The sequence below is a fragment of the Schistocerca nitens genome, unplaced genomic scaffold (genome assembly GCF_023898315.1).
Source record: "Schistocerca nitens isolate TAMUIC-IGC-003100 unplaced genomic scaffold, iqSchNite1.1 HiC_scaffold_468, whole genome shotgun sequence".
NCBI classification, from domain to species: Eukaryota; Metazoa; Arthropoda; class Insecta; order Orthoptera; family Acrididae; genus Schistocerca; species Schistocerca nitens.
This window is the reverse complement of record NW_026046001.1, coordinates 7,233,098-7,246,484: the sequence shown is the minus strand read 5'-3', so window position 1 is coordinate 7,246,484 and position 13,387 is coordinate 7,233,098. Positions and strand designations below refer to the sequence as shown.

Here is a 13,387-nt window from a genome sequence, read left to right as displayed (position 1 = left end):
CTGCGCAGAAACAGCGGCGCACAAACAGCGGCGCAGAAACACTCTATAGCCTCCGGTTACAGGAGCGTACCTCCATGTTCAATGTTTTTTGGGCAGTTGAACATGTAAAGTTGAATCCCGTACGCGCGTGGTAGGATTTCTAGACCACGGGCGCGTACGGAGTTCGTCACCCATGCTGTTGCAGTGAAGTCTCATCAGAAAATCAGAAACAGCTGCGCGGAGACGGCTGCGCAGAAGCGGCTGCGCGGAAGCGGCTGCGCGGAAGCGGCTGCGCGGAAGCGGCTGCGCGGAAGCGGCTGCGCGGAAGCGGCTGCGCGGAAACGGCTGCGCGGAAACGGCTGCGCGGAAACGGCTGCGCGGGAACGGCTGCGCGGGAACGGCTGCGCGGGAACGGCTGCGCGGGAACAGGTGCGCGGGAACAGGTGCGCGGGAACAGCTGCGCGGGAACAGCTGCGCAGGAACAGCTGCGCAGGAACAGCTGCGCAGGAACAGGTGCGCAGGAACAGCTGCGCAGGAACAGCTGCGCAGGAACAGGTGCGCAGGAACAGGTGCGCAGAAACAGCTGCGCAGAAACAGCTGCGCAGAAACAGCGGCGCAGAAACAGCGGCGCAGAAACAGCGGCGCAGAAACACTCTATAGCCTCCGGTTACAGGAGCGTACCTCCATGTTCAATGTTTTTTGGGCAGTTGAACATGTAAAGTTGAATCCCGTACGCGCGTGGTAGGATGTCTAGACCACGCGCGCGTACGGAGTTCGTCACCCATGCTGTTGCAGTGAAGTCTCATCAGAAAATCAGAAACAGCTGCGCAGAAGCGGCTGCGCGGAAGCGGCTGCGCGGAAGCGGCTGCGCGGAAGCGGCTGCGCGGAAGCGGCTGCGCGGAAGCGGCTGCGCGGAAGCGGCTGCGCGGAAGCGGCTGCGCGGAAGCGGCTGCGCGGAAGCGGCTGCGCGGAAGCGGCTGCGCGGAAGCGGCTGCGCGGAAACGGCTGCGCAGAAACGGCTGCGCAGAAACGGCTGCGCAGAAACGGCTGCGCAGAAACGGCTGCGCAGAAACGGCTGCGCAGAAACGGCTGCGCAGAAACGGCTGCGCAGAAACGGCTGCGCAGAAACGGCTGCGCAGAAACGGCTGCGCAGAAACGGCTGCGCAGAAACGGCTGCGCAGAAACGGCTGCGCAGAAACGGCTGCGCAGAAACGGCTGCGCAGAAACAGCTGCGCAGAAACAGCTGCGCAGAAGCAGCTGCGCAGAAGCAGCTGCGCAGAAACAGCTGCGCAGAAACAGCTGCGCAGAAACAGCTGCGCAGAAACAGCTGCGCAGAAACAGTGCGCAGAAACAGCTGCGCAGAAACAGCTGCGCAGAAACAGCTGCGCAGATACAGCTGCGCAGATACAGCTGCGCAGAAACAGCTGCGCAGAAACAGCTGCGCAGAAACAGCTGCGCAGAAACAGCTGCGCAGAAACAGCTGCGCAGAAACAGCTGCGCAGAAACAGCTGCGCAGAAACAGCTGCGCAGGAACAGCTGCGCAGGAACAGCTGCGCAGAAACAGCTGCGCAGGAACAGCTGCGCAGGAACAGCTGCGCAGGAACAGCTGCGCAGAAACAGCTGCGCAGAAACAGCTGCACAGGAACAGCTGCGCAGGAACAGCTGCGCAGGAACAGCTGCGCAGGAACAGCTGCGCAGAAACAGCTGCGCAGGAACAGCTGCGCAGGAACAGCTGCGCAGGAACAGCTGCGCAGAAACAGCTGCGCAGAAACAGCTGCGCAGAAACAGCTGCGCAGAAACAGCTGCGCAGAAACAGCTGCGCAGAAACAGCTGCGCAGAAACAGCGGCGCAGAAACAGCGGCGCAGAAACACTCTATAGCCTCCGGTTACAGGAGCGTACCTCCATGTTCAATGTTTTTTGGGCAGTTGAACATGTAAAGTTGAATCCCGTACGCGCGTGGTAGGATCTCTAGACCACGCGCGGGTACGGAGTTCGTCACCCATGCTGTTGCAGTGAAGTCTCATCAGAAAATCAGAAACAGCTGCGCAGAAGCGGCTGCGCAGAAACGGCTGCGCAGAAGCGGCTGCGCAGAAGCGGCTGCGCAGAAGCGGCTGCGCAGAAGCGGCTGCGCAGAAGCGGCTGCGCAGAAGCGGCTGCGCAGAAGCGGCTGCGCAGAAGCGGCTGCGCAGAAGCGGCTGCGCAGAAGCGGCTGCGCAGTAGCGGCTGCGCAGAAGCGGCTGCGCAGAAGCGGCTGCGCAGAAGCGGCTGCGCAGAAGCGGCTGCGCAGAAGCGGCTGCGCAGAAGCGGCTGCGCAGAAGCGGCTGCGCAGAAACGGCTGCGCAGAAACGGCTGCGCAGAAGCGGCTGCGCAGAAGCGGCTGCGCAGAAGCGGCTGCGCAGAAGCGGCTGCGCAGAAGCGGCTGCGCAGAAGCGGCTGCGCAGAAGCGGCTGCGCAGAAGCGGCTGCGCAGAAGCGGCTGCGCAGAAGCGGCTGCGCAGAAGCGGCTGCGCAGAAACGGCTGCGCAGAAACGGCTGCGCAGAAACGGCTGCGCAGAAACGGCTGCGCAGAAACGGCTGCGCAGAAACGGCTGCGCAGATACGGCTGCGCAGAAACGGCTGCGCAGAAACGGCTGCGCAGGAACGGCTGCGCAGGAACGGCTGCGCAGGAACGGCTGCGCAGGAACGGCTGCGCAGGAACGGCTGCGCAGGAACGGCTGCGCAGGAACGGCTGCGCAGGAACGGCTGCGCAGGAACGGCTGCGCAGGAACGGCTGCGCAGGAACGGCTGCGCAGGAACGGCTGCGCAGGAACGGCTGCGCAGAAGCGGCTTCGCAGAAGCGGCTGCGCAGAAGCGGCTGCGCAGATGCGGCTGCGCAGAAGCGGCTGCGCAGAAGCGGCTGCGCAGAAGCGGCTGCGCAGAAGCGGCTGCGCAGAAGCGGCTGCGCAGAAGCGGCTGCGCAGAAGCGGCTGCGCAGAAGCGGCTGCGCAGAAGCGGCTGCGCAGAAGCGGCTGCGCAGAAGCGGCTGCGCAGAAACGGCTGCGCAGAAACGGCTGCGCAGAAACGGCTGCGCAGGAACGGCTGCGCAGGAACGGCTGCGCAGAAACGGCTGCGCAGAAACGGCTGCGCAGAAACGGCTGCGCAGAAACGGCTGCGCATAAACGGCTGCGCATAAACGGCTGCGCAGAAACGGCTGCGCAGAAACGGCTGCGCAGAAACGGCTGCGCAGAAACGGCTGCGCAGAAACGGCTGCGCAGAAACGGCTGCGCAGAAACGGCTGCGCAGAAGCAGCTGCGCAGAAGCAGCTGCGCAGAAGCAGCTGCGCAGAAACAGCTGCGCAGAAACAGCTGCGCAGAAACAGCTGCGCAGATACGGCTGCGCAGATACGGCTGCGCAGAAACGGCTGCGCAGAAACGGCTGCGCAGAAACGGCTGCGCTGATACGGCTGCGCAGAAACGGCTGCGCAGAAACGGCTGCGCAGAAACGGCTGCGCAGAAGCGGCTGCGCAGAAGCGGCTGCGCAGAAGCGGCTGCGCAGAAGCGGCTGCGCAGAAGCGGCTGCGCAGAAGCGGCTGCGCAGAAACGTCTGCGCAGAAACGGCTGCGCAGAAGCAGCTGCGCAGAAACAGCTGCGCAGAAGCAGCTGCGCAGAAACAGCTGCGCAGAAACAGCTGCGCAGAAACAGCTGCGCAGAAACTGTGCGCAGAAACAGCTGCGCAGAAACAGCTGCGCAGAAACAGCTGCGCAGATACAGCTGCGCAGAAACAGCTGCGCAGAAACAGCTGCGCAGATACAGCTGCGCAGATACAGCTGCGCAGAAACAGCTGCGCAGAAACAGCTGCGCAGAAACAGCTGCGCAGAAACAGCTGCGCAGGAACAGCTGCGCAGGAACAGCTGCGCAGAAACAGCTGCGCAGGAACAGCTGCGCAGGAACAGCTGCGCAGAAACAGCTGCGCAGGAACAGCTGCGCAGGAACAGCTGCGCAGGAACAGCTGCGCAGGAACAGCTGCGCAGGAACAGCTGCGCAGGAACAGCTGCGCAGAAACAGCTGCGCAGAAACAGCTGCGCAGAAACAGCTGCGCAGAAACAGCTGCGCAGAAACAGCTGCGCAGAAACAGCTGCGCAGAAACAGCGGCGCAGAAACAGCGGCGCAGAAACAGCGGCGCAGAAACACTCTATAGCCTCCGGTTACAGGAGCGTACCTCCATTTTCAATGTTTTTTGGGCAGTTGAACATGTAAAGTTGAATCCCGTACGCGCGTGGTAGGATCTCTAGACCACGCGCGCGTACGGAGTTCGTCACCCATGCTGTTGCAGTGAAGTCTCATCAGAAAATCAGAAACAGCTGCGCAGAAGCGGCTGCGCAGAAGCGGCTGCGCAGAAGCGGCTGCGCAGAAGCGGCTGCGCAGAAACGGCTGCGCAGGAACAGCTGCGCAGGAACAGCTGCGCAGGAACAGCTGCGCAGGAACAGATGCGCAGAAGCGGCTGCGCAGAAACGGCTGCGCAGAAACGGCTGCGCAGAAACGGCTGCGCAGAAACGGCTGCGCAGAAACGGCTGCGCAGAAACGGCTGCGCAGAAACGGCTGCGCAGAAACGGCTGCGCAGAAACGGCTGCGCAGAAACGGCTGCGCAGAAACGGCTGCGCAGAAACGGCTGCGCAGAAACGGCTGCGCAGAAACGGCTGCGCAGAAACGGCTGCGCAGAAACGGCTGCGCAGAAACGGCTGCGCAGAAACGGCTGCGCAGAAACAGCTGCGCAGAAACAGCTGCGCAGAAACAGCTGCGCAGAAACAGCTGCGCAGAAACAGCTGCGCAGAAACAGCTGCGCAGAAACAGCTGCGCAGAAACAGCTGCGCAGAAACAGCTGCGCAGAAACAGCTGCGCAGAAACAGCTGCGCAGAAACAGCTGCGCAGAAACAGCTGCGCAGAAACAGCTGCGCAGAAACAGCTGCGCAGGAACAGCTGCGCAGGAACAGCTGCGCAGAATCAGCTGCGCAGGATCAGCTGCGCAGAAACAGCTGCGCAGAAACAGCTGCGCAGGAACAGCTGCGCAGGAACAGCTGCCCAGAAACAGCTGCGCAGAAACAGCTGCGCAGAAACAACTGCGCAGAAACAGCTGCGCAGGAACAGCTGCGCAGGAACAGCTGCGCAGGAACAGCTGCGCAGGAACAGCTGCGCAGGAACAGCTGCGCAGAAACAGCTGCGCAGAAACAGCTGCGCAGAAACAGCTGCGCAGAAACAGCTGCGCAGAAACAGCTGCGCGGAAACAGCTGCGCGGAAACAGCTGCGCGGAAACAGCTGCGCGGAAACAGCTGCGCGGAAACAGCTGCGCGGAAACAGCTGCGCGGAAACAGCTGTGCAGAAACAGCTGCGCAGAAGCAGATGCGCAGAAACAGCTGCGCAGAAACAGCTGCGCAGAAACAGCTGCGCAGAAACAGCTGCACAGAAACAGCGGCGCAGAAACAGCGGCGCAGAAACAGCGGCGCAGAAACAGCGGCGCAGAAACACTCTATAGCCTCCGGTTACAGGAGCGTACCTCCATGTTCAATGTTTTTTGGGCAGTTGAACATGTAAAGTTGAATCCCGTACGCACGTGGTAGGATCTCTAGACCACGCGCGCGTACGGAGTTCGTCACCCATGCTGTTGCAGTGAAGTCTCATCAGAAAATCAGAAACAGCTGCGCAGAAGCGGCTGCGCAGAAGCGGCTGCGCAGGAACGGCTGCGCAGGAACGGATGCGCAGGAACGGCTGCGCAGTAACAGCTGCGCAGAAACAGCTGCGCAGAAACAGCTGCGCATGAACAGCTGCGCATGAACAGCTGCGCATGAACAGCTGCGCATAAACAGCTGCGCATAAACAGCTGCGCATAAACAGCTGCGCATAAACAGCTGCGCATAAACAGCTGCGCCGAAACAGCTGCGCCGAAACAGCTGCGCCGAAACAGCTGCGCCGAAACAGCTGCGCCGAAACAGCTGCGCCGAAACAGCTGCGCCGAAACAGCTGCGCCGAAACAGCTGCGCCGAAACAGCTGCGCCGAAACAGCTGCGCCGAAACAGCTGCGCCGAAACAGCTGCGCCGAAACAGCTGCGCCGAAACTGCTGCGCCGAAACAGCTGCGCCGAAACAGCTGCGCAGAAACAGCTAGGCATAAGCAGCTGCGCAGAAACAGCTGCGCAGAGACAGCTGCGCAGAAACAGATGCGCAGAAACAGCTGCGCAGAAACAGCTGCGCAGAAACAGCTGCGCAGAAACAGCTGCGCAGAGACAGCTGCGCAGAGACAGCTGCGCAGAGACAGCTGCGCAGAGACAGCTGCGCAGAAACAGCTGCGCAGAAACAGCTGCGCAGAAACAGCTGCGCATAAACAGCTGCGCAGAAACAGCTGCGCAGAAACAGCTGCGCAGAAACAGCTGCGCAGAAACAGCTGCGCAGAAACAGCTGTGCAGAAACAGCTGCGCAGAAACAGATGCGCAGAAACAGCTGCGCAGAAACAGCTGCGCAGAAACAGCGGCGCACAAACAGCGGCGCAGAAACACTCTATAGCCTCCGGTTACAGGAGCGTACCTCCATGTTCAATGTTTTTTGGGCAGTTGAACATGTAAAGTTGAATCCCGTACGCGCGTGGTAGGATCTCTAGACCACGGGCGCGTACGGAGTTCGTCACCCATGCTGTTGCAGTGAAGTCTCATCAGAAAATCAGAAACAGCTGCGCGGAGACGGCTGCGCAGAAGCGGCTGCGCGGAAGCGGCTGCGCGGAAGCGGCTGCGCGGAAGCGGCTGCGCGGATGCGGCTGCGCGGAAACGGCTGCGCGGAAACGGCTGCGCGGAAACGGCTGCGCGGGAACGGCTGCGCGGGAACGGCTGCGCGGGAACGGCTGCGCGGGAACGGCTGCGCGGGAACAGGTGCGCGGGAACAGGTGCGCGGGAACAGCTGCGCGGGAACAGCTGCGCAGGAACAGCTGCGCAGGAACAGCTGCGCAGGAACAGGTGCGCAGGAACAGCTGCGCAGGAACAGCTGCGCAGGAACAGGTGCGCAGAAACAGCTGCGCAGAAACAGCTGCGCAGAAACAGCGGCGCAGAAACAGCGGCGCAGAAACAGCGGCGCAGAAACACTCTATAGCCTCCGGTTACAGGAGCGTACCTCCATGTTCAATGTTTTTTGGGCAGTTGAACATGTAAAGTTGAATCCCGTACGCGCGTGGTAGGATCTCTAGACCACGCGCGCGTACGGAGTTCGTCACCCATGCTGTTGCAGTGAAGTCTCATCAGAAAATCAGAAACAGCTGCGCAGAAGCGGCTGCGCGGAAGCGGCTGCGCGGAAGCGGCTGCGCGGGAGCGGCTGCGCGGGAGCGGCTGCGCGGAAGCGGCTGCGCGGAAGCGGCTGCGCGGAAGCGGCTGCGCGGAAGCGGCTGCGCGGAAGCGGCTGCGCGGAAGCGGCTGCGCGGAAGCGGCTGCGCGGAAACGGCTGCGCAGAAACGGCTGCGCAGAAACGGCTGCGCAGAAACGGCTGCGCAGAAACGGCTGCGCAGAAACGGCTGCGCAGAAACGGCTGCGCAGAAACGGCTGCGCAGAAACGGCTGCGCAGAAACGGCTGCGCAGAAACGGCTGCGCAGAAACGGCTGCGCAGAAACGGCTGCGCAGAAACGGCTGCGCAGAAACGGCTGCGCAGAAACGGCTGCGCAGAAACAGCTGCGCAGAAACAGCTGCGCAGAAACAGCTGCGCAGAAACAGCTGCGCAGAAGCAGCTGCGCAGAAGCAGCTGCGCAGAAGCAGCTGCGCAGAAACAGCTGCGCAGAAACAGCTGCGCAGAAACAGTGCGCAGAAACAGCTGCGCAGAAACAGCTGCGCAGAAACAGCTGCGCAGATACAGCTGCGCAGATACAGCTGCGCAGAAACAGCTGCGCAGAAACAGCTGCGCAGAAACAGCTGCGCAGAAACAGCTGCGCAGAAACAGCTGCGCAGAAACAGCTGCGCAGAAACAGCTGCGCAGGAACAGCTGCGCAGAAACAGCTGCGCAGAAACAGCTGCGCAGGAACAGCTGCGCAGAAACAGCTGCGCAGAAACAGCTGCGCAGAAACAGCTGCGCAGGAACAGCTGCGCAGGAACAGCTGCGCAGGAACAGCTGCGCAGGAACAGCTGCGCAGGAACAGCTGCGCAGGAACAGCTGCGCAGAAACAGCTGCGCAGAAACAGCTGCGCAGAAACAGCTGTGCAGAAACAGCTGCGCAGAAACAGATGCGCAGAAACAGCTGCGCAGAAACAGCTGCGCAGAAACAGCGGCGGACAAACAGCGGCGCAGAAACACTCTATAGCCTCCGGTTACAGGAGCGTACCTCCATGTTCAATGTTTTTTGGGCAGTTGAACATGTAAAGTTGAATCCCGTACGCGCGTGGTAGGATCTCTAGACCACGGGCGCGTACGGAGTTCGTCACCCATGCTGTTGCAGTGAAGTCTCATCAGAAAATCAGAAACAGCTGCGCGGAGACGGCTGCGCAGAAGCGGCTGCGCGGAAGCGGCTGCGCGGAAGCGGCTGCGCGGAAGCGGCTGCGCGGAAGCGGCTGCGCGGAAACGGCTGCGCGGAAACGGCTGCGCGGGAACGGCTGCGCGGGAACGGCTGCGCGGGAACGGCTGCGCGGGAACAGGTGCGCGGGAACAGGTGCGCGGGAACAGGTGCGCGGGAACAGCTGCGCGGGAACAGCTGCGCAGGAACAGCTGCGCAGGAACAGCTGCGCAGGAACAGGTGCGCAGGAACAGCTGCGCAGGAACAGCTGCGCAGGAACAGGTGCGCAGGAACAGGTGCGCAGAAACAGCTGCGCAGAAACAGCTGCGCAGAAACAGCGGCGCAGAAACAGCGGCGCAGAAACAGCGGCGCAGAAACACTCTATAGCCTCCGGTTACAGGAGCGTACCTCCATGTTCAATGTTTTTTGGGCAGTTGAACATGTAAAGTTGAATCCCGTACGCGCGTGGTAGGATCTCTAGACCACGCGCGCGTACGGAGTTCGTCACCCATGCTGTTGCAGTGAAGTCTCATCAGAAAATCAGAAACAGCTGCGCAGAAGCGGCTGCGCGGAAGCGGCTGCGCGGAAGCGGCTGCGCGGAAGCGGCTGCGCGGAAGCGGCTGCGCGGAAGCGGCTGCGCGGAAGCGGCTGCGCGGAAGCGGCTGCGCGGAAGCGGCTGCGCGGAAGCGGCTGCGCGGAAGCGGCTGCGCGGAAACGGCTGCGCAGAAACGGCTGCGCAGAAACGGCTGCGCAGAAACGGCTGCGCAGAAACGGCTGCGCAGAAACGGCTGCGCAGAAACGGCTGCGCAGAAACGGCTGCGCAGAAACGGCTGCGCAGAAACAGCTGCGCAGAAACAGCTGCGCAGAAACAGCTGCGCAGAAACAGCTGCGCAGAAGCAGCTGCGCAGAAGCAGCTGCGCAGAAGCAGCTGCGCAGAAACAGCTGCGCAGAAACAGCTGCGCAGAAACAGTGCGCAGAAACAGCTGCGCAGAAACAGCTGCGCAGATACAGCTGCGCAGATACAGCTGCGCAGATACAGCTGCGCAGAAACAGCTGCGCAGATACAGCTGCGCAGAAACAGCTGCGCAGAAACAGCTGCGCAGAAACAGCTGCGCAGAAACAGCTGCGCAGAAACAGCTGCGCAGGAACAGCTGCGCAGAAACAGCTGCGCAGAAACAGCTGCGCAGGAACAGCTGCGCAGGAACAGCTGCGCAGAAACAGCTGCGCAGAAACAGCTGCGCAGAAACAGCTGCGCAGGAACAGCTGCGCAGGAACAGCTGCGCAGGAACAGCTGCGCAGGAACAGCTGCGCAGAAACAGCTGCGCAGGAACAGCTGCGCAGGAACAGCTGCGCAGGAACAGCTGCGCAGCAACAGCTGCGCAGAAACAGCTGCGCAGAAACAGCTGCGCAGAAACAGCTGCGCAGAAACAGCGGCGCAGAAACAGCGGCGCAGAAACAGCGGCGCAGAAACACTCTATAGCCTCCGGTTACAGGAGCGTACCTCCATGTTCAATGTTTTTTGGGCAGTTGAACATGTAAAGTTGAATCCCGTACGCACGTGGTAGGATCTCTAGACCACGCGCGCGTACGGAGTTCGTCACCCATGCTGTTGCAGTGAAGTCTCATCAGAAAATCAGAAACAGCTGCGCAGAAGCGGCTGCGCAGAAGCGGCTGCGCAGAAACGGCTTCGCAGAAACGGCTGCGCAGGAACGGCTGCGCATAAGCGGCTGCGCAGAAGCGGCTGCGCAGAAGCGGCTGCGCAGAAGCGGCTGCGCAGAAGCGGCTGCGCAGAAGCGGCTGCGCAGAAGCGGCTGCGCAGAAGCGGCTGCGCAGGAACGGCTGCGCAGGAACGGCTGCGCAGGAACGGCTGCGCAGGAACGGCTGCGCAGGAACGGCTGCGCAGGAACGGCTTCGCAGGAACGGCTTCGCAGGAACGGCTGCGCAGAAGCGGCTGCGCAGAAGCGGCTGCGCAGAAGCGGCTGCGCAGAAGCGGCTGCGCAGAAGCGGCTGCGCAGAAGCGGCTGCGCAGAAGCGGCTGCGCAGAAGCGGCTGCGCAGAAGCGGCTGCGCAGAAGCGGCTGCGCAGAAGCGGCTGCGCAGAAGCGGCTGCGCAGAAGCGGCTGCGCAGAAGCGGCTGCGCAGAAGCGGCTGCGCAGAAACGGCTGCGCAGAAACGGCTGCGCAGGAACGTCTGCGCAGAAACGGCTGCGCAGAAACGGCTGCGCAGAAACGGCTGCGCAGAAACGGCTGCGCAGAAACGGCTGCGCAGAAACGGCTGCGCAGAAACGGCTGCGCAGAAACGGCTGCGCAGAAACGGCTGCGCAGAAACGACTGCGCAGAAACAGCTGCGCAGAAGCGGCTGCGCAGAAGCGGCTGCGCAGAATCAGCTGCGCAGAAGCAGCTGCGCAGAAGCAGCTGCGCAGATACAGCTGCGCAGATACGGCTGCGCAGAAACGGCTGCGCAGAAACGGCTGCGCAGAAACGGCTGCGCTGATACGGCTGCGCAGAAGCGGCTGCGCAGAAGCGGCTGCGCAGAAGCGGCTCCGCAGAAACGGCTGCGCAGATACGGCTGCGCAGAAACGGCTGCGCAGAAACGGCTGCGCAGAAACGGCTGCGCAGAAACGGCTGCGCAGAAACGGCTGCGCAGAAACGGCTGCGCAGTAACGGCTGCGCAGAAACGGCTGCGCAGAAACGGCTGCGCAGAAACGTATGCGCAGAAACGGCTGCGCAGAAACGGCTGCGCAGAAACGGCTGCGCAGAAACGGCTGCGCAGAAACGGCTGCGCAGAAACGGCTGCGCAGAAACGGCTGCGCAGAAACAGCTGCGCAGAAACAGCTGCGCAGAAGCAGCTGCGCAGAAGCAGCTGCGCAGAAACAGCTGCGCAGAAGCAGCTGCGCAGAAACAGCTGCGCAGAAACAGTGCGCAGAAACAGCTGCGCAGAAACAGCTGCGCAGAAACAGCTGCGCAGAAACAGCTGCGCAGATACAGCTGCGCAGAAACAGCTGTGCAGAAACAGCTGCGCAGATACAGCTGCGCAGATACAGCTGCGCAGATACAGCTGCGCAGAAACAGCTGCGCAGAAACAGCTGCGCAGATACAGCTGCGCAGATACAGCTGCGCAGAAACAGCTGCGCAGAAACAGCTGCGCAGAAACAGCTGCGCAGAAACAGCTGCGCAGGAACAGCTGCACAGAAACAGCTGCGCAGAAACAGCTGCGCAGAAACAGCTGCGCAGGAACAGCTGCGCAGGAACAGCTGCGCAGAAACAGCTGCGCAGGAACAGGTGCGCAGGAACAGCTGCGCAGGAACAGCTGCGCAGGAACAGGTGCGCAGGAACAGGTGCGCAGAAACAGCTGCGCAGAAACAGCTGCGCAGAAACAGCGGCGCAGAAACAGCGGCGCAGAAACAGCTGCGCAGAAACACTCTATAGCCTCCGGTTACAGGAGCGTACCTCCATGTTCAATGTTTTTTGGGCAGTTGAACATGTAAAGTTGAATCCCGTACGCGCGTGGTAGGATCTCTAGACCACGGGCGCGTACGGAGTTCGTCACCCATGCTGTTGCAGTGAAGTCTCATCAGAAAATCAGAAACAGCTGCGCGGAGACGGCTGCGCAGAAGCGGCTGCGCGGAAGCGGCTGCGCGGAAGCGGCTGCGCGGAAGCGGCTGCGCGGAAGCGGCTGCGCGGATGCGGCTGCGCGGAAACGGCTGCGCGGAAACGGCTGCGCGGAAACGGCTGCGCGGGAACGGCTGCGCGGGAACGGCTGCGCGGGAACGGCTGCGCGGGAACAGGTGCGCGGGAACAGGTGCGCGGGAACAGGTGCGCGGGAACAGCTGCGCGGGAACAGCTGCGCGGGAACAGCTGCGCAGGAACAGCTGCGCAGGAACAGGTGCGCAGGAACAGCTGCGCAGGAACAGCTGCGCAGGAACAGGTGCGCAGGAACAGGTGGGCAGAAACAGCTGCGCAGAAACAGCTGCGCAGAAACAGCGGCGCAGAAACAGCGGCGCAGAAACAGCGGCGCAGAAACACTCTATAGCCTCCGGTTACAGGAGCGTACCTCCATGTTCAATGTTTTTTGGGCAGTTGAACATGTAAAGTTGAATCCCGTACGCGCGTGGTAGGATCTCTAGACCACGCGCGCGTACGGAGTTCGTCACCCATGCTGTTGCAGTGAAGTCTCATCAGAAAATCAGAAACAGCTGCGCAGAAGCGGCTGCGCGGAAGCGGCTGCGCGGAAGCGGCTGCGCGGAAGCGGCTGCGCGGAAGCGGCTGCGCGGGAGCGGCTGCGCGGGAGCGGCTGCGCGGAAGCGGCTGCGCGGAAGCGGCTGCGCGGAAGCGGCTGCGCGGAAGCGGCTGCGCGGAAGCGGCTGCGCGGAAGCGGCTGCGCGGAAGCGGCTGCGCGGAAGCGGCTGCGCGGAAACGGCTGCGCAGAAACGGCTGCGCAGAAACGGCTGCGCAGAAACGGCTGCGCAGAAACGGCTGCGCAGAAACGGCTGCGCAGAAACGGCTGCGCAGAAACGGCTGCGCAGAAACGGCTGCGCAGAAACGGCTGCGCAGAAACGGCTGCGCAGAAACGGCTGCGCAGAAACGGCTGCGCAGAAACAGCTGCGCAGAAACAGCTGCGCAGAAACAGCTGCGCAGAAACAGCTGCGCAGAAGCAGCTGCGCAGAAGCAGCTGCGCAGAAACAGCTGCGCAGAAACAGCTGCGCAGAAACAGTGCGCAGAAACAGCTGCGCAGAAACAGCTGCGCAGAAACAGCTGCGCAGATACAGCTGCGCAGATACAGCTGCGCAGAAACAGCTGCGCAGAAACAGCTGCGCAGAAACAGCTGCGCAGAAACAGCTGCGCAGAAACAGCTGCGCAGAAACAGCTGCGCAGAAACAGCTGCGCAGGAACAGCTGCGCAGAAACAGCTGCGCAGAAACA

General features: G+C 62.2%; 1 protein-coding gene across 1 annotated transcript; it reads left to right on the top strand.

The window, feature by feature from the left end:
* Positions 1-725: 725 nt before the first annotated feature.
* Positions 726-6,511, top strand: LOC126232309 (trichohyalin-like). Its single transcript, XM_049942592.1, has 4 exons — positions 726-1,928; positions 2,044-4,136; positions 4,241-5,504; positions 5,861-6,511. The coding sequence occupies exons 1-4, from the start codon at positions 726-728 to the stop codon at positions 6,509-6,511; spliced, it is 5,211 nt and encodes a 1,736-aa protein (XP_049798549.1).
* The last annotated feature ends 6,876 nt before the right edge of the window (positions 6,512-13,387 follow it).